General features: G+C 50.5%; 2 protein-coding genes across 7 annotated transcripts in view; both read right to left on the bottom strand.

The window, feature by feature from the left end:
* Positions 1-7,526: 7,526 nt before the first annotated feature.
* On the bottom strand, positions 7,527-14,259 carry Artn (artemin). 2 transcript variants are annotated; one of them, XM_052718556.1, is made up of 4 exons: positions 11,483-14,259; positions 10,093-10,219; positions 9,389-9,531; positions 7,527-9,304 (listed from the first exon to the last, which is right to left on the bottom strand). In XM_052718556.1, the coding sequence occupies exons 2-4, from the start codon at positions 10,150-10,152 to the stop codon at positions 8,911-8,913; spliced, it is 597 nt and encodes a 198-aa protein (XP_052574516.1). In that variant the 5' UTR covers positions 10,153-10,219; positions 11,483-14,259; the 3' UTR covers positions 7,527-8,910. The 2 variants fall into 2 exon arrangements, with proteins under 2 accessions (XP_052574516.1, XP_052574514.1); XM_052718554.1 differs by having other exon boundaries at positions 9,393-9,531.
* A 115-nt stretch (positions 14,260-14,374) lies between these two features.
* Positions 14,375-20,590, bottom strand: part of St3gal3 (ST3 beta-galactoside alpha-2,3-sialyltransferase 3) — a 230,597-nt gene continuing 224,381 nt past the window's right edge. For all 5 annotated transcript variants that reach the window (XM_052718553.1, XM_052718552.1, XM_052718551.1 and 2 more), the window contains one exon: positions 14,375-15,357. In XM_052718553.1, coding sequence (XP_052574513.1) covers positions 15,268-15,357 — 90 coding nt within the window. In that variant the 3' untranslated portion in view covers positions 14,375-15,267. The remainder of the gene's footprint in view (positions 15,358-20,590) is intronic.

The following is a 20,590-nucleotide window of genomic DNA, read 5'->3' as shown; positions in this document are numbered from 1 at the left end:
CCCTCCATCTCCAGAGGGCCCTGATTAAGTGAATGTGCCACCAAGCTGGGCGTACGAGGTGCTGTGGATTGGACCTAAACACCCTATCTACTGAACCACATCCTCAACCTTGTTTGTTTTTGAGACAGGATCTCATTATGTAGTCCAGGCTTGTGGTGAGTATTTTTATTCATTATTTCCATTTAGACCTGGTTGAAAAATTTACCTGTCTTTCTAGCCATGAGGTCTTGGCTTCTTTTGGAGACAGGTAAGAAACTGAGAGATTTGTCCAGTGAAGCACAAACTGAAATAATTCATGAGTAGGGCCTGGCCCACAAGCCACAGCATGGCTGCTGTCTTTTCCTGTTTGCAGTTAAGGACTCATTCACCTCACCATCCCCTCTTACTGTTAAGGTACCTAGACAGTCATTTGCAGGCCTGGAGGCCAGTGAGGGTAAGTCCCTTCCTCATAATATGCCCTGGGGCCCCACCTCCTATGTCCTGTAACACTGGGAAGTGTCACAAATGTTCCCTCCTTAAGATTTAAAATGCTGGGGCTGGAGAGATGGCTCAGCAGTTAAGAGCACTGGCTGCCCTTCCAGAGGACCCGGGTTCAATTCCCAGCACCCACACTGCAGCTCACAGCTAACTCCAGGGAACAGACATACATGCACGCAAAACACCGATTCACTATATATATTATGAATGGGTCTGGAGATGGCTCAGTAGTTAAGAGCACTGGCTCCTCTTAGGACCTGGGTTCAATTCCCAGCACTCACATGGTGGTTCACAGCTACCTGTAGCTCTGGTTCCAGGGGATCTGACACCTTCCTCTGGTCTCCACTTGTACAAGGCACACTGTGGTGCACACTCAAGCAAAACATCCGTACATATAAAATAAAAAATTAGATAAAATGTCAAATGAAAAAGTGAAGGTATCAGGGTTTTGTTGAGGCCCATTAAAGAAAAGCTCCCTCCTGGTCAAAAGAATGGACTCTGCCTTCTCTCCTGGCTCTGGGCAGAGACATGACATTTTGATCTGACTCAGCAGGTAAAGGCACTTTCTGTCAAGCCTGAGGATTTGAGTTCAATTCTGGGGACCCACATAGTGGAAGATAACTGACTCCCCAAACTTGTCCTCCGCTGTCCATGTGTGTCCATGTGCCCCCCAACACATCCACATAATGAATGAATCAATAAGTGGGACTTTCAGAAAGTTGATCTAATTGGACCTGTCAATCAGCTGGCTAGGAGACGGACCGCCCCTCAGGAAAGCTGATTCACCTGAAGACACACTAAGGCAGTGGGAGGAATAATTATCTCCTTAATGGGATAATGTCCTTGCGCCCTCCAAGAAGCTTCTCTCACAGCAGTTGCTTGTGGATCTTGTCAATTTGACATTTGTGTCTAGGTTTACTTAGATAAATCTGAGAAAGGAGACTCCATTGAGGACTTGCCTCCTCAGATTGTCCTGTGGGCATGTCTGCCCAGCCTGACTGTTGGAGTTGTAACTCAGAAAGTGTGACTCCTTTTGTATCTCGTTTTCATGCCAAAAGCCTAAGCATGCTTTCTCTGAGGCTCTGGACTTCCTCACTGTTTCTCTGAAGACACCCCGCCTTGCCTCGGCTGCTTGCCAGCCTCCTTGCCTAACTCAAAAGGCATAACTGTGTCTGCTCTTGGGCTCCCTCCTCCCAGCAGTGGTCGAGACTGTCAGCCTCTCTCCCAGTTGCTTTTCTCTCTGAAGTCCCCAAGCTTCCTTCTGTGTCTGTTTTAACATGATTTTTTTTTTTTTTTTTTTTTGAGCTGAGGACCGAACCCAGGGCCTTGTGCTTGCTAGGCAAGCACTCTACCACTGAGCTAAATCCCCAACCCCTGTTTTAACATGATTTTATCAATGGGAGTAAGACCTCAAAAAACGTTCCCATCACGTTACACAGGAGCCAGTGATCCATCAGAAGCATACTGTCTTGGCTTCCTTTTCTGTTGCTATGATAAATACCATGGCTTATACGTTCTGATCATAGTCCATCATAGAAGTCAAGGCAGGAGTAGAAGCAGGAACCTAGAGGCAGAAACTGAAGAAATCACAGAAGAACGCTGCTTCCTGGCTCAATTTCCATTGCTCACTTGCTAACGCAACCCAGGACCACTTGCCCTGGGGGTGGCACCACCCACATCAGTCATTAATCAAGAAAATGCCCCACAGACATGCCCACAGGACAATCTGATGGAGGCAATTACTCAACTGAGTCTCTTTCCCCAGATTTGTCTAGGTAAACCTAGACATAAATGTCAAATTGACAAAAACCAAGCAGGACACTCCTTAATCAAACCCGCAGGAAACCCTTCAGTGGTCCCAAGGGACAAAGCCCAAGAGCAATGGTATAACATTTAGAGCCTTGTGAGGTGTCTCCAGCCCTTTTCTGAATCTGTATCCTCCCCAGGTTTACAAATTCCTCATCGTCCTGATGACATGCCAGCCCATCTCCTACTTCCCTAACTGCTGCCGCTAGAAGGCTCGGTGTTGGGAAAAGTGCAGTCAGTCAATGAGGGGAGAAGCTAGGCAGTAAGCCGAAACCGAGTGTAATATAGATAACCTTAAAAAAAAGATAGTTTAGGCTGGGTATGGTGGCACATACCTTTAATCCCAGGCTTCAGGAGGCAGAGGCAGGTGGATCTCCCTAAATCTGAGATCAGCCTGATCTACATAGTGAGTTCCAGGACAGCCAGAGCTATGTAGAGAGGCCCCATCTCAAGAAACAAAAATAAATAAGTAAAAATAAAAATGTTTTATTAGCATATATTAGTTATATATAATGGACTTCATTGTGACATTTATATACATTCATAATGTTATAATGTATTTTAATCATATTCATCTCTTGTCCCCCTTCCAGTGATATCCTTTCCTTTCTCAACTAATCCCCTTTCTATTTTCATGCCGTGTTGGTGTGTGTGTGTGTGTGTGTGTGTGTGTGTGTGTGTGTGTGTGTGTCCATGTGTGTCCCTATGTATTCCACTAGGGTTGGTTACAGGAGCATGGACACCTTACCACTGAAGAAAATGTCTCTCCCTCCCCCATGGACCATTAACTATAAATTCTCACAGGGAGATGGAGCCTCATGAGCCCCTCCACGATCCTCAATTGACAGACCCAGTCTTGTGCAGATAATCACAGCTGCTGACTTGCATTCTTTGCTCCCCTTCTGCTATTTCCCGAGCCTTGGAGGATGTGATACAGATGACCCACTTAGGGCTGGGCATTCAACAGTCCTATTCTCATCACTGACCCATTATAAGTCTCTGTAGTTACTGCTGCCCACTACAAAAAGAAGCTTCTCGGGACCTTAACCAACAGCAGTACTAATCCAGGGACATGCATATAGCTATTTAGAAGGCAATTTGCTGGGCACATCATGTCAATTTAGTAAAACAACAGACAGACATAGGTTTCCCGTTAGGGCCTATGACTTTCCAGCTATGAATTTTTGGCTAGGTTTACAATACCAGATATGAATTCCCCCAAGTGCAGTGGACCTCAAATTCAATCAGGAAGTGAGTGGTTACCCCTATACCAAGTTTGCCACTATTTCACCAATCTTGCCTGGCAGGTCAACAGTGCCACATGCGGGGCTCACAACTAAGGGAGACTGTGGATGATAATTCTCTTCCAGCCGCCCACACAGAACTGTTTGGTACTAGCAAGGGAGGAAGCTTTGTTCCTCTATGTCCTCCAAGCCAGAGTGCATGTTGTCTTCAGCAATGGAGTTTTAGAGACCGTCAACAGAAGCAGCAATGATTGATTTAGGACTAGTGGATGAGCTCAGGGAGTTAGGGATGTTGCCCAAGTTTCTGTCTTGTGCCATCAGTAGAGGTTGCTGAGCAGGGACTACTGTAGTAGTAGGGAAGTTGGAAGAAGGAAAGGCTATCCATGGGAAGCACAGAGGGTGGGCAAGGATGGAGAGCAAAGCTGAAGCCATCAGGAAGCTCTGTGCCCCTTGAAGGTACACGGATAATCACTAGGTCATTGGCTTAGGGCTCAGAAGGGTCTAGGTGAAAATAAAGTGTGAGCACTGTTAGCGTGGAGATGGGCACTGAAACCCTGAGTGTGGGTAATGCTGGTGGGGGCGGGCTCAGTTTCAAAGCCCTGGGGCCACATAAAATGCAGAGGGAGAGGAACACAAACATAGAGCAGTTGGAGTAGTGGGAGGAAACTGGAGAGTGGAAGGTCCAGTTAAGGTGAGTTTTCTAGGAAGTGGCCATTGAGGTCCCTGAGACCTCAGTAAGGTCTCTTTTAGAGAAGTCAGAGCAGATAGCCCACCCCTACACCCCATAGTTCGAACATCAGTTCTTTCTTTTTATAATGTGATTCTATTCAAGTCAGTATGAATACAGAGAAGGAGATGTGAAGCAGAGAAAGGTCGAAGTGTGGCGTGTCTTGTAAATAATTGACAAAGTCCTGATGATATTGGAGCCTCAGTACATTCAGAGGAATCAATCCAGCTACAGGAGGTACCTAGAATAAGGCATCACATGGGGGCCAAGGACTCAATGGGACCTCTAAATGAGCTTCAGAAGGTGTCCCCTGCTCCCCTGATCCCACCTTAAGCGTATTGACTGGATTTACAAATCAGCAACCTTTTCAGCATGTGGTGTGGGGAGACAGCCATAGCTTTCACAGGGGCTTCTTCTTCTTCTTCTTCTTCTTCTTTTTTTTTTTTTTTTTTTTTTGGTTTTTTCGAGACAGGGTTTCTCTGTGTAGCTTTGTGCCTTTCCTGGAACTCACTTGGTAGCCCAGGCTGGCCTCGAACTCACAGAGATCCGCCTGGCTCTGCCTCCCGAGTGCTGGGATTAAAGGCGTGCGCCACCACCGCCCGGCCAGGGGCTTCTTAGAAGGCTCTACTTCCAAGGTAGGTTGAGACCCTTCTGAGAACAAAGGTACAATCGTGGGACACAGTCTCTTCAATCTTTTTCTCAACTTACTTTCCAACCTCTCCTTTTCAAGATGAGACCCTAGTCAGTCCCCAGACACTACACCACAGCAATCTATGGCCAGGGATAAGTTAGAGTCACTGCCAAGGGCCATCTGCCAGAGCAGGTAACTGTGGGCAGTGGGCAGGGGGGGTTGGGGGAGGAAGGAGTGGAACCGAGAACTACACATTCCAGATGAAATGAACCTAGAGGAAGTGTGTAGAAAAACACTTCAAAGTTGCTTATAATTTTCTGATTGACACGCTTTCAGAAGAGACCATTCAATGGGAAGTGTAGTTTTGTAAGTGTAAAACAGAGATCAGAATCAGAATGCACGCCTCCAGGTGTCCGGGTGTGCTGCCTAGGCTGGTCACGTGACTGGTTATCTCGGCTCGCTAGTAATAAATCAGGTACAGCCCTGCGGTCTGTTTCTTTGACGAGAAAGCATCCTTTTCAAGACTGACTTGGTAGTTGGACTTGGAAAGGAATGCTGACTTCTTGTGGGAATGGAGAAGATGTTAGACTGTAAGCACAATGCAGCTTCCAGCTGGAGGCGGGTCCTATTCCCTCGAGGATTGGCAGTTTGGGGCATGTCGAGAGACAGCACTTAGCCAAGCATGGCTGATCATGCCTGTTACCCTTGGGGAGGCTGAGGCAGGAGGACTGCTACAAGTATGAAGCAAGATTGAGGTAGAGGGGGCTGGAGAGATGGCTCAGAGGTTAAGAGCACTGGCTGCTCTTCCAGAGGTCCTGAGTTCAGGTCCCAGCAACCACATGGTGGCTCACAACCATCTATAATCTGGCGCCCTCTTCTGGCCTGCAGATATGCATGCAGGCAGGATACTGTATGCATAATAAATAAATCTTAAAAAAAAAAAAAAGATTGAGGTAGAGTAAGAACTTATCTCAACAAACAAACACCCCCCCCCAAAAAAAAAAATAGAGAAAAAGAAAAAGCAACAAGAGCTGGCACTTGGCTTGGGTTGAAATCTGGTCCCCTCACTGTGAGCATCTTCATGGATGACCCAGAACAGCGGTACCCAGGGAAGGCTTTAGGCACAAGGCTCAAAGTCTCATTAGCAGGGTTCTCCCTAACCCAAATCACCTTAGAACTGATGGAATGTTCCCAGGCCCTTCCACCAGCCCCTTGTGAGCGGTAAGGCTCTGTTGCTCTTTTCTTCCGCGAGTGTGTGTGTGTGTGTGTGTAAACCGAGGAATTTCAGTTTGGAGGCAGAGAAAGGGGCTAAGAGCGTGTCTGTGGGTGCAAACCCCCCAAAGTTTGGGGAGCGTATAGACCTGTGGCAGATCCTGCAGAAGAGCACAGGCCTGGACTGCCTCATTGGCCCAGAACAGGCTCGGTCCTCTGCACTTTTGCTGTTTCCTTGCAGGCCGGGTGAAGGGCTCCTGTGGCAAAGCTGGCAGGCTCGCAGGCAGATGTGAAGGACGGCCCTGCAGACAATGTTAAAGGACTGGCATCCTACCTTCAACCTGACCTTGCCTGTGGGATCTCCTGTACCCCTGGCCGCAGCCTCGGTGCTGACAGCTCTCAAGTCTCTCCCAGCCAGGGCCCCCCTGCTCTGCTTCAGACAAGCGTGTCTCTGCCTTCCAACAACCCCTGTGTTGTAATCCCTCAGACATAGCACCTTTTCCAAATGTCCCCATCTTGGAGGCCCAGGAGCTGGACAGTGGCTAGCGTACTTTGGCACAAACATGAGGAGTGAGGACCTGAATTTGATCATCAGCACCCACATTAAAGCCCAGTGTTGAGGCTGAGCAAGATGGCTCCATGGGTAAAGGACCTGCCACCAAGCCTAATGGTCTTAGTTTGATCCCCATGACCCGACAACGGAAGGAGGGCGCAGGCTCCCATAAGTTGTTCCCTGGCCTCTAAATGTGTGCATGTCCACCCACACATATACACAACTAAGATAAACAAAATGCAATTACATTTTAAAAATTATATGCCTGTAATTCCAGAGCTGGGGAGGTAGGAACAGGAGGGTCCCTGGGTTTTCTGGCCAGCCAGCTTAGCCAAATTGGCCAGCTTAGGATTCAGAGAGAAACTACGTCTTGAAAGTTAAGGCAGAAAGCAACTGAGGAAGGGAGACACAGGGTGATGACCTCTGGCTACCACACATACATGCCCATCCACACAAAAATAAAAAAAGTGTCCTGTTGTGTTTTAAAGGCAAAAAATCACACTGGCCTCTTCAATATAAATGCCTAGGACCAGGGAAACCGTTTTCCTCCTTCTCCCTTTCTTTTTCTCTTTCAGACAGGGTCTCACGTAGCTCCCGACGGACTGGAACTTGCTGTGTAGCTGAGGATGACCTTGAACTTATCCTCCTGCCTCCATACCTCTAGTGCTGGATTACAAGTACGCACCATCACACCTGCTTTAAAACACTGTTTCCAAAGCCACACAGAAAAGCTCAGATGGTTGCCTTGACGTTTTGGAGATGACCTGAGAACAGTGTGAAAGGTCAGGGACAATGCTGACGTTCCTTCCAGGAGAAAATGTGTCCCTCTTAGCTTCCATTGTTTCTCATACCATTAGCCACATTGAACTTAAATGATTACGTACGTCATTGCTTGTTTATTATCTGTCTTTCCTGGGGAGAGCTTAAGGACAGAGATTATGTTCCTTTCACTTCTCTATCTTTTTTTTCCCTCTCTTTTGAGACAGACTGTCATGTAGCTCAGGCTAGCCTGGAACTCAATATGTAGCTGAGGATGCCCTTGAATATTTGATCCTTCTGCTTCTGCCTCTTGAGTGCTGGTATTATAGGCATGTGTGCCATATATCGTTTATGTGGTGCTGGAAACCAAACCAAGGGCTTCAAGCACACGAGGCAAGCACCTTACCAACCGAGCCACAGCTCCAGCCAGCCTCACTTCTGCATCTTTAGTGTCTACATAGTAGCTGACGTTTCACTGTCCATGTTTATTGGGCGAATACATGAATATGCTTGTTCATCACCCAAAATTCACGAGCTGCTGAGACCCTCAGCGCCTTCCTGTCTTCCTAGACCCATGAAGCTCTGTGCTTCCTTCCCATGAACAACCACCCTGGTGCCCCTCTCCCATCCTTAGCCCTTCAGATGTTCTCTTCCCCTGGCCTGCTTCAAGGATTGACTACCTGTAAAAGGAAGCAGCGTGTGCACCTATCAGGGAGCCTTCAAGACAGGTCCTTGCCTGGTAAGACACCGACATTGATGGAGTGGGGCAAAGCATGGTTTTCGTTGTCTTTACCCACTAAGCAGCGGCCTCAAAGGTCACAGGGCAGCCTTTCTCCCCAGAAGGCTATATAGTTTATTTTTTCCACAGGTACCCAGGCCCCAAGTGCTGAAGACTGTGCATCTTGGTCACCCATCTGTGCCTCCCATGCAGGTCAACACTGTGATTGCCGAGTATGAACTGTGGAAGCGGAGAGGTGGGCACATCTTCATCCAGCCTCTTCTACCCATCCCCAGTGTCCAGGAAAAAAATCTGACAAACCAGCAAAGTAAATAAATAATTTAGAAATAATAAATAGGGCTTCAGCGTTAGCACAGGCTCTTCCAGCAACGTGAGTACAATGTATCTTCTCAAGATTCATTCCCTAGGGTCTGGGGCCATTTCTGGATGCTCCCAGAGGAGTTCTCCTTAGCTGAGGTCTCTGGTGTCTGTAGAGCTGGGACCCATGAGCGCCTTGGAGCTGTTGGTCAGTGGTTAGGTCATCTCTCCCGGCTTGATGCCTGCCACTCACCGGCCTGGAGCCTGAGCTCTGCAGCTTCCATTTCCGGCTGAGGTTCCTGGCTGATGAGGCCGGGTGAGGTTGTTCCAGGCAGGGCAACACATGGGTAAAGGTCCAGTGTGCAAAGGCTTGGAGATCATCCTCAGCCCAGACAGCCGCAGGCAGTGGCGGAGAGGTGGTCCACGGTCCTCCAGGTGCTGTTCACGTCCATGAAGGAGACGGCCTCATAGCGAGTGGGTCGGCAGCAGGGCTGACTCATCGGCCGGGATCCGGGGGGCGACCGCAGGGCCCCGGCGCCCAGTAGGCTGGCCAGGCTGAGGTCGTGCGGGGAGCGTGCTCGGCGGCACGAGCCGCTGCAGAAGCGGAAACGAACCAGCTCGTCGGAGCTGTGGCCCAGGCCGAGCGCGCTCACCCGCACCAGCTGCGAGCGCAAGCGACAGCCGTGCGCATCCGAGGCCCGCGCGCGGCTGCTTCGGGTCCCCGCACGCGCGGCGCGTACCTCGCGGAGCGCAGCGGGAGGAGACTGGAGCGCGGGCCCTGGCGGTGGGGGTGCGGGCTGGGGAGACTGTGGCGGTGGTGGCAGGGCTCTTTCGCTGCACAAATGCGTAGTGCGTCCCCCTGGAAGGAGACTTGGTCACTTTCGGGGCGTGGGGGAAGGTCTAGGGCTAGCCTCGCCCCTGCTCCGCCCTGTCGCGCTCTCACCTACCAGGCAGGTGGCCGGTTGGGGGCGCCAGGACCGGCGAGGGACCATCACGAGTGGAGGGGTTGCGGGACATGGGGTCCAGGGAGGCTTCTGTGACGCTGCTCAACAGGGCAAGAGCAGCTAGGGTTGGCCACAAAGCTGGCTGCGCAGAGAAAAGAGGAGGCTCAGGGAGCAATAGGGCACTCTGGGGGACTGTCTTGTCTGTAGCCCAGAGCAGAGACCGCTCCAGTCGGGTTCCTAGCTGGGTGGCTGAGTGTAAGGAAGGACTTAGGTTTAATAGGCATTTGTTGCTTCCTGAGGACACTGATCATCCAGAGAAATCCTATTCCTTTCCACCTATGACTGGCTCCTCCCTCTTTTAATATTCATTCATTCATTCATTCATTCATTCATTCATTCATTTATTTATTTATTTATTTATTTATTTATTTATTTATTTATTTATTGAGACAGGGTTTCTCTGTTTCTCTGTGTAGCTTTGGAGCCTGTCCTGGATCTCGCTCTGTAGAACAGGCTGGCCTCGACCTCACGGAGATACGCCTGGCTCTGCCTCCTGAGTGCTGGGATTTAAGGCATGAGCCACCACTGCCTGGCGCACCTCCCTCTTGATAGTTCCTCTTTCATATCTGACCCCTGCCTAGGCTGTGTTCCACGCTCTTTTTCCCAATTAAAGTCAGCAGGGAAATGCAAGGGAGTGACTCACCTGCCACCTAGGCCGGAGGCAGTGGGGCAATGCAGTAGGGTCTCCAAGTCCCGGTTCCATCTCTGTCAACACCAGGAGCTCCCATCAGCCTTCGAGGGCCTGCTTCCCCACCCTCTCTTTCAGGCAGCTGCAAAGTGAAAGCGGGCTTAGTTATCTTTGGGGTATTCGTTCTTCCACTTCAGTTTCTCAAAGCTACCTTGGAGCGTAGGTAACTAGAGTCAGCCCAGAGGCAGTAGCTGCATGGAGAAGCTACTCCATGATTGCTGCTTCGCAGTATTTCCTCCTTCCCAGTTCCACAAGGTCCACGGCTCACTTTTCCAGATTGGCAAACGAGGCTTGGCTGAGCTCAAGGACTGTCTACGGTCACAGGGGGAGACTCACACAGCTGTGGTCCTGTCTTCTAGGACCCTTCTGTTCTGTACTTCAGGGCTGAAGGTACCAGAGTGGCTGGAGGAAGAAGTAACTGGACACCCTTAGTTGCATACTGAGTATTTGCTCCAAACCCCGGGGGGAGGAAGCAGAGCCCTGGAGAATTAGAGTGCCAGTTGGTCACTCGGAGTTGTCTGGTGACTGGGAGCCTAGGCCTCCTGCAATCTCTGTTCTGGGGCCAGAGTCACCGGAGTTCTCTCTTAGGGACACAGATGACCCCAAGAGCCGGCCTATTATCTCGGGGAGTGATGTGCCTTCTGCAAACACAATGCCTGGACCACGGTTTCCCGTGGCCACCAGGGGGCAGAGTTTGCCAAGCCTGCGGACTTAAGAGGAGGGGGTGCTTTTCCACATCCTCTGCACGTTCAGTTCTGAGCCCTTCCCAGGAGGCCCAGCCAGTCCTCCACATCAGCCTGGTCTCAGAGGGCTGAACCACTCTGAGAGCTGGCCATCTGGGCCATCAGCCTTCTGTGGCTCTGGCACTCTAGCCTTGCTCCTACAAGTTTCCCCCGTGAACCATCATCCTTCCAGACCCCAGCCGGCTTTACTGAGCACCACGTCTTTGTGAGCCACCCCTCTGGGGCCCTCAGAACCTTTAAGAGTCCTCATTAGCTAAACTCCTCTTGGGTCGCAGATGTTATCCTCCATCCTTCTGCTAGCACACAGAATACATGGGGACATCGACAAGGACACATACCTTCCAGGCCTTTACCCAGGAAGGGGTCCTCCAGGGCTAGTTGTGTACCTGTTGGCTAATTAGATTCAGATCCCTAGAGACCAGGCTAGTAACTATTCTCCCCGATGGAGGGCAAGTCAGACAAGGCAGCCTTAGGGGTATCTGCGCTAGGGGGAGCCCAGGAGCAAGTCCCTCGAGGGCAGCTCAGACCAGTCTACTTCCTTGCCATCTGGGATATTTGGCCCTCCAGCCCTTGCCACCCCTGTCCACCGGCTCTATACTCACCAAGGGGGTCCTGCACCGAGTCCTTCTAGGCACCTTTCCTGGGACCAGTGCTGGGCTTTCCCTCGAAGCTCAAATGGATCATGCCCAGAGTTGTGCACCTGGCAACGTCTCTTTTAGCCAAAAGTGGGGCCTTGGCAGCCGGTCTGTGCCCTGTGGCGGCAGCGGGAGCCTCATATTACAGCTAGCCAGGAGAGCTAACACAGTCCAACACGCTAGCGACAAAAGGGACTGGAGGGACTGAGAGGGACAGAGAGCTGCGCTGAGGGCCCAGCAGAGAGAAGCTGAGAGAAACGGGGGAGGAAGAAGACCTTTCTGGCCCTTCTCCTGCCCTTAGGAGCGTCCGTCAGGGGATGGGCAAGAAGGCTGGCTTACCTCGGGTGCAGGGCTCCAAGCCCCAGTCGCAACGAAGGCTGGGGCCCGAGGGACTTGTTGCTGGCAGAGCCCGCGGGCCGCATCTGGGGGCCGAGCCCAACTCCATCCCTCAGCAGCCTCCTGCCCGCCGCCGTCCGGTGTCAAATTCCAGGCCCGGCGTCACCAGATCCCGGGGTGGGGCCCAGAGCGCCCCCGCCCCGCCCCACCTTTCAGGGCTCACCTGGCCGCTCCACCCTTCAGATCCGGTCCCCACTGGCTCGGCTAGATCCCCTTAGGTGGGGGCTAGACATTGGGAGAAGACCCCAGGAGGCAGAGTAGAGATTCGCAGGCGGCAGCGAGGCGCTGAAACTGGGAATTCGAAGTTGGTAGACACGCAAAAGTAGGGAACCGGGAGGCCTGGCCGAGGGCGGAGAGAGCGAGGGAGGGCGGCGAAGGAGGGGCAGCCTGGAGAAGAGTTCCAGCTTGGGTCGTGCAGATATAGGGGTGCTGGCTAGCTGGTGGCTCCGGGACCCCCCCAGAAGGCTCAGCTGCCTCGAAGCGGCAGGGCTCTGCATTGGGCTCCCACGGTCCAAGGATAGTCTGTTTCACTGCTCAGTTTCAGGGTCTCGGAGCTCAAAGGAACTCATGCACACTGTCTTAATGAAGGCAATGATAGTGTGTGTGTGTGTGTGTGTGTGTGTGTGTGTGTGTGTGTGTGTGTGTGTGGAGGGGGAGCAGGGGGGCAGAATCGGAGGGCCACGGAGTTGAACTGGGTTTTGAGGTGCGATAAGGTAATTTGACAGGTGTCTGGGGGGGTGGTTGAGGGCTATGACTGGAAAGGTCTAATTAGTCTGCCGCTCATCGCAAAGATGCTGAGGTAAAATGCGTGTCTGACCACACTGCCCTGGTCTGAGTGTGGTCAGACACGCATTTCATTGAAGGACTGCCCCGAGGAGAGTGTGGTTTCGAGACAGGCAAGACAGAAAAGGGGGTGCAGGCTGCTGGGGACAAAAAGATAAATCCTGAGCAGGGTTGTGGGGACCTAGGGGCTGCAGGGACCCAGTCTCCATCACCTCCTTTTGCCTGCTTGATTGGACAAGGTGAGGTGGTAAAGCGGACAAAGGCGTGCGGCAGAAGGATGGATTCTAGGAGCTGACACTCCCTGGGGGACGTTCAGGTGTGTGTGTGTGGGGGGGGGCGAGTGCATGAATTCAGTGTTGGGCATGTTGAATTAGAAAGAAGGGTCTGTGGACTCTCCTGCTGGAATCGCCCTGGAGGCAGCTGAATTTATAGCCAGGAGCAAAGTGAAGGCGGCTGGGCTAGTGATGGTAATTTGGTATTTGCTGACCAATACACATGTAACTAGATGCTGGGAGTGAGGAAGAATCCCCGGTGGGGATGTGTATGGTCTAGATGTACCCTGGCTATGTATCAGCACCTCTGCGGACCTTTAAGAACTACCCACATCTGGGCCCCATCCCAGATCTGAATCAGAATTCTGGTGTGGGCAGGTGCAAATTTCCATGTTTCCTTTACCTGTGATTCTGGTACACAGCCAGGATCCATAACCACGGGTTTTGAGAGGGCAGTTTTGTGCAGTGTTTGAGGCTGAAGTCCGACTGCAGAGACAGCGCTGCTGCTGCCTGTGAGGACTGTCCCCAGGCTCCACAGGACTGCATGGGATGGATGTGCGCAGACCAGCTTGCTCGCTTTTCTCATGTAACTGGCTGCTGAACTGAAGCAGTCTTTTCAGCCAGGGATTCTACTGGCAGGCATGTAGTTTAGGCTACCTGTGGGAGCACTGCGGGCCTTGGGATGGCCAGGTCTCTGTAGTTAGGCCTACAGGCGGGAGGGCCAAGGCATGTCTCGGCCCTGGGATTGGTTGAGGTAGGAGAGGTAAGCTGTCCCACTTACAGCCATGGTAGCCAGTGTCTGGCAGAAATCTACCTCCATGATTGCAGGTCAGGGTGTACCAATGAACAGTCTCAGAACTGCCTGAAGTTGCTTCAAGGGAGGTCAGAATCCAGAGTTCTAAGGGAGTAAAATAGGGTATGGATGTCCTTTCTAAAGTTCCCAGAGGTGCCTAGGGCTGGGCTGGGGGCTTTCCTGTTTTCTGTTGAGAAGGGTAGAGTGCTAATGGGCCATATCCATTTCAAAGTGGAGCCATGGGTGACAGGAATGGAGGTATGTGGGTTTCTCTGGGCCCCATGGGCCTCTTCTGCTAGTCTTATTTATTTTGTGTTTGTGTGTTTGAGTATATGCATACCACAGGAGCCTTGAAGGTCAGAAGAGGGCATCAGATCCCCTGGAACTGGAGTTACAGGTGATTGTGGGTGCTGGGAATTGAACCTGGGTCCTCTGCAAGAGCAGTAAGCACTCTTAACCACTGAGCGGGATGCCTCAAAGGTCCTGTACTTGAATGGAAAGTGAAAGGGACCCAGGAGTCTGTGGGCTAGAGAGAAGACCCTTGAGTTCAGTGCAGTTGTTAAGGCCCCATGTTTCTGTTTCTTCCAGAAAAGTTAGAGAACACAGGAGACCAGATTCAGGGGATAGCTTTATTGCTTCCATGAGGGCTGCCTGGGACGGCTGTCTCAGCCTGGGTAAGGTTCTTGATCCTCACTTCCCTCTGGTCCTGGGTAAGACCCATGGAGCTGGCAATCTCAGCAAGAAACCCAGACCACCTGACAGCTGGTCAGTCCAGGAAGGAGCATTGCTCCCACAGATCGGGGACAGCTATGGAGAGGAGCCATTCCCCTCAGACTGGGCCTTGCCTCCTGAGTTCTCTCTGCTCTCGTCCAAGAGCAGTCCTGTTGGCTTTAAAGGGATGGCTCTGGGGTTCCCCTGGGGGACACTGGGGGCTGGTGAGAGGGAGTACTCCATCTTCTCCCCACGGAAGGCCAAAATGTGTCATGAGCTGGAGATGGCTGACATGAGATGCTACCCACCTCCCTGTGGCCCTGAAGCATGGTCTGACACTTCCATCCTTCAGGGAGCTCACTGGTACCACTGCCGATGGGCCCTCTAGTGGACCTCTTTCTGCACAGCAAGTGGACCAAATGTGACATCTTATTTAAAAATAAATTATCCCTCCCCTCCCCACACCCCAATTCACAAAATGATAATACACCAAACACTGCTTAGAGAAATGATTCTGGCAGCACTCTTGCTACCAAATGTCCCACCTCCTGCATGCTGGGCCTGCTGGCCACAGCCAGTGGCCTCCTGGCCCTCTGGCTTCATCGACCCAGGCTGCAAGGCAGAGAGAGTGCTGGTCTCTGAAGCTGGCCTGGAGCAGGCACAGCTCTGGTTGCCTTGCCAAGGCCTCACTGGCCCTCGGTCCCTTGGCACTGTCCTTCTCTGGGTCGGAAGACACCTGTGCAGGTGGCAGCTGCTTGTTCCTGGCGTGAGCCTCGATGGCCCGGTGTTGGGCCTACTCAGATGCCACTGCTTAGGTCAGTGATGACACGGGCTTTCACCAGCTTCCGTAGAAACTCTTTTTCTCGCTGGATGTTGTGTGTCCAGGACTAGAAAGGGAGAGACGGAGAAGTTATGAAGTGGGCAATCTATGAAGAGGGCTCCTGGGCCACAGCCTGCCTTAAAACTGGGCCGCTGCCCTCTTCCAGTCATCGCCCTCGGAAACGCTGTGACTGGGAATGTACAGGCACACATTGGTCCAGTGTCTCCCTACAAGACCACAATACCCTGGTAATGAAAGCCACAACTCTTCCCTCAACAAGCAAGCCTGGCACCCCATCACCACGCCAGAGGAACTCTGCCCCTGGCTTCTTCCAAGTCTTGAGTAATCTCAGAGCTTCCCAGTCCTCAGTGCTCAGAATCTCCTTCCTTCAGACAGCAGCCCACAGCTCCTTGGCAGCAGCCCTCAGGTTCTAGACACCCTGAGGGCAAGGAGGTGAGTCACCGGACCGCACAGCAAGGGGCATGGGCTACTTCTCTGATGCAATCCATTCTCCAGGCCTTAGGCAGCTCATGAAAGCCTTCCTCCCTTGCACAAGAACCAGGGAGCCTGAGGAGCACAGCTCATCTTTCTTTTAAAAGTGTTATCTTTGTCTAAACTAAACATTAAAATTTTATTTATTTATGATGGGTGGCGGCGGCGGCACACATCTTTAAGCACTTGGGAGGCAGAGGCAGGCGGATCTTTTGAGTTCGAGGCCAGCCTGGTCTACAGAGCAAGTTCCAGGATAGCCAGAGCTACAGAGAAACCTTGTCTTGGAAAAAAAAAGTTTGTTTTTAATGTATTACTACTCTGTGTGTGCATGTATATATGGTGTGTGCATCTCTGCGTGTGGGCCTGAGCACACTGAAGTGTGGAAGTGGAAGTCAGATGATGACTCTTGGCAGTGGATCTCCTTCTGTGAGTTCCAGGGAATGGATTCAGGTCATCAGGTTTGTATGGCTAGTGGTTTTACCCACTGAGCCATCCTACCTGCCCTGTGGTTTCGAGCCTGAGTCTCACTTAGCAGCTTGGGCTGGCCTGAAATGAATGTACGTGTGTACGTATGTACGTAGCCTAGGCTGGTCTCCAACTCATGATCTTTGTACCCCAGCTTCCCACATGCTGGATTACAGGTGCGAACCACTATACCCACCTGCTCTATTGTTGGAAGCAGTATCTCACTATGTAGCTCACATTGGCTTTGAACCCCTTATCTTTCTGACTCCATCTCCCAAGACCATTCTTCCAGGCTGGCACCCAATGGCTAACAGCACTTCCCCACCATACTTGATTTCTCTCTGTCTTAACAAATAAAACAAAGGGTGCTATATACTTAAACTCGAATTCTTAGTAAGTCAGAGAAGAAGCCACCATCCAGGGCTTATGGGATTAGATTCCTTCTGATTCTCAGAAATCTCCCCAGGAAGCGTCAATGACTAAAGCCTCTCAAACAAAGAAAAGGTTTGACTGAATGAAGGGATGAGTGTCATCAGCCTCACGGCTTATCTCCAGCTGGCCTCTGCTGTGTGTCAGCATGGGCCACTCCATGTCTGTACTCACAGTCACTACCACTGGGACGAAGGATGAGGGGCTGTCCAGCCCTTGTTTTGATTCCTACAACCCTCTCCAACCTTCCAAATCTCTGTAATCTAAAACTCAGAGTCATTAACCAGAGTCCCTGTGGCCCACTGCTCTCGAGCTACCTTGAAGCCTCTGGTGTGAACCACAAACCCACATCCCCAAGTGGTAATGGTTTCCTCCCTCACAATCCACAGCACAGGGCCTGAGGTGGGCCGGTCTCCCCCAGTCTTCCTGTTTCCACCATCTGTCCCCTCAAACTCCTAGAGAAACTCAGGCCTGGTCAGTCCACTCTACTGTTGCCTCTGCAAGCTGTTCTCCTTGTCTCAGACCCCTGGGGGACTCATGTCCATTCTTTGAAGATTCAATCATCTTTCCAGAAGTTTCTGTGGATAGGGATGGTTAGACACAGAGTAGGCACTCCATGATATTTATTTAATGAAATTAGATTGAATTTCTTTCTAATCTTGAGTGTGTGTGTGTGTGTGTGTGAGCGCGCGCGTGCACACACACACACATGCTTGTAGAGCGGAAAGGATGCTGTTACTGTCTTGGTCTACTGCTCTATCTTATTCTCTGAAGACAGGGTCTCTCACTGATCCCTGAGCTAAGCTGGTGCTCAGCAAACCCCAGGGACCTCTTGTCTGGTACTGGTGCAGCCATGCCCGACTACTACTTCTTTTTTAGAATTAAAGATGTTATTTTTATTTATTTTTTGTTTTTTCAAGACAGGGTTTCTCTGTGTAGCCCTGGCTGTCCTGGAACTAGCTCTGTAGCCCAGGCTGGCCTCGAACTCACAGAGATCCACCTGCCTCTGCCTCCCGAGTGCTGGGATTAAAGGTGTGCACTATCACCTGTCTGTCTCCACTGCCCCAGATGAGGACCCAACCCAGTGCCACTTAGCTAAATCCCCAACCCACTTGATTTTATTTTATTTTAAATGATTTATTTATTCTCATCTGTTGTGGTGGTTTGGAAAAAAAATAGCTCCCATAGTGAGTGGCACTAATAGGAGGTGTGGCCTTGTCGGGAGTAGCTGTGGCCTTGTTGGAAGAAATATGTCACTGTGGGGGTGGGCTTTGAGGTCTTCTATGTTCAAGCTAAGCATAGTGTGGCATTTACTTCACTTCCTGCTGCCTTTGGATCAAGATGTAGAACTTTCAGCTCCTTCTCCAGCACCACGTCTACCTGCATGCCACCATGTCCCACCATTACGATAATGGACTGAACCTCTGAACTGTAAGCCAGCCCCAGTGAAATGTTTTCCTTTATAAGTGTTGCAGTGGTCATTGTGTCTCTTCACAGCAACAGAAACTCTAACTAAGACGTGTGCATTGTTTTTTTTTTTTTTTGCCTGCATATATGTCTGTGTGAGGCTGTTGGATCCCCCTGGAACTGGAGTTACAGACAGTTGTGAGTTGGGTGCTAGGAACTGAACCCGGGTCCTCTGGAAGAGCAGCCAGTGCTCTTAACTTCTCAGCCATCTCTCCAGCTCCCAGACTTAAAGGTTTTAGTTTCATCATTACTTAATACAAATAGCACAATTACAAATATAAAGACTTGGAACTTGTTAGAGCCCACAGGTTTTATGAATACAAAACAGAAATTCCAAACAAATTGACTTTGACTTCTCTTAAGAATTTCTTCCTTGGCTTAGAAACTGAAAATCCTGGAATGAAGCATGGCCCTCTCCTTGGCTGCCTGTCCTGATCTTACCACCTTTCACATGTGATGGGTGTTAAGGGTGAAGCTTTGAATGAGCTGACGACTTGGAATCTGTGCTACAAATCAAAGGGAAACTTCAAACATAAGCGTTTGTCTCATAGGAGGAACTCCGTCAAAAAGGTTTTCATCCTTGTGGAACTTCCCAACTAAGGAGACCTGACGTCAGACCCAGGACAGGAAAATTACTAGAGAATAACAAGAATTAGTTTATAAGCTATGGGGAAAAAACTTGTTGCTCTCCGACTTTTATTACACTCCCTTATTTCTGGCAAAAAGATGGAGATGATCCCCCCTTTTGCCTCAAGGACAGAGGAATGCAGGGAATTCTTGGGGTGCATCTTGTGCAGTTTGCAAACAAGAACATGAAGACCCGGGAGACAGGCAGAGTGCCCTCGGAGGGGAATAACAGAGAACTGCTAGAAGCTGATCTTTCCGTGGTTGGCTAGAATTTGCATGACTCTTTTACCTTGGGAAAGAGTCAAACTGCACAGAAGAGCGAGTCTTGAGCTTTTTAAAGTTTTACCCCAGAAAAATGACGGACACTGTACCAGGCTCTAGAGACAGTAGTTAAAGGAAGGACTCTAGAAATCTAAGAGCAAGTATTTCAGCTATGAAGACATCACTGTCCTCGGAAGATCCCAGATGCGGCGGGGGTGGAGGGCAAGCTCTTCCCATTTCGGCTACACTTCCACTAGCAGACTCTGTCTGATGTAAGCGTGTGGAACTCCAGAGTCTGCTGAAGGAATAAACTTTCGGAGGAGACTGAAAAGGCTGGTGGGGCTGGTGAGCTGCTCAGGCAGCGCAGACACTCGCCGCTCAGGCCCTGACTACCTCAGCAGTCACATAAAGCCTGACGCGACATCCTGACTTCCTGGGATTCAAACTCAGGTCCTCACGCTTGCACAGCCATTTCCCAGACAGAAATCAGCAAAGCAAAACAACAACACAACAAGACACAGGCTCAGAAGAATGGCAGGATGGGGATCCAAGGAAACAGAGGCATTCATAAAACTGTTTATCCCACACCTTCCCCTTCCTCTCGAAGAAGTAACCAATGGGTGTGTTAGTTTCGAGAGCACCCACTAGGAGTCACTGAGGGTTAACATGTCAACAGAGAACTGGATATTCCACAGTACTAAGAAATGATTGACTTTTTGAGGTGTGATATCAAAATAGTCCTTATCTTTTAGAGTTACTGAACTTATGGCCATAATGCCATGTCTAAATGCTGTTTCCCAGCAGTCACTGGAGTGGGGAGCATGAGAGGAGCCACAGGGGAATCTGGGAGCTCTGTACTCTCCATCAGCTTATGCTCATAAAATGCTGGACCATTTGCTCTCCTAATGAAAAAGTAGGCATGGGGCTGGAGAGATGGCTCAGTGGTTAAGAACATATAACTGTTCCTGCAGAGGACATGAGTTCAATTCCCAGCAATGGTTGTCAGTGGCTCTCAACCACCTGTAACTTCAGCTCTAGGAGATTTGATGCCCTCTTCTGGCCTTGGTGGAAACTTGCACTCATGTGTGCATACTCACATACACACATATATATAATTAAAACTAAATCTTGAAAAAAAAAAAAAGTGTTGCAATCCATTAGGTTTTCTAGTAGCTGTACCCGGCAGGACTGTATAAGAGGTTGACTGGACCACGGGTCTGAGTATCAGGTGCTTGTAATGTCTACACTTGACTGTAACTAGCAAGGGGGAGATCTTTTGCTCCACCTCTTGGCATTGTTATAAATAGACCTTTGGAATAAAGTTCTGGGCCGGTGGATAAGGATCCAGGCCCTCCCGAGTCTATCCTGTGTTTTCTCTCCCCTCTTTATTTCTAACTAGGTCTCTTCTCCCTCATTCCTCAAGAGTCCCTGGGGTAAATAAATGTGGGGGCTGTTTCAGCACAAAAGAGAAGGTGCAAAAGTTTGTCCTGGATGGAGTTTTTAGGCCAGGCCTTGCCCTACTCAGGTGCTCTTTCCTAATCCCTCCTTCCATGCAGGAA

This window comes from Peromyscus californicus, unplaced genomic scaffold (assembly GCF_007827085.1).
Source record: "Peromyscus californicus insignis strain IS unplaced genomic scaffold, ASM782708v3 Scaffold_5__1_contigs__length_169319896, whole genome shotgun sequence".
NCBI lineage: Eukaryota > Metazoa > Chordata > Mammalia > Rodentia > Cricetidae > Peromyscus > Peromyscus californicus.
Note: the sequence above shows the minus strand (reverse complement) of the source record. Positions and strands in the feature narration are given on the sequence as shown.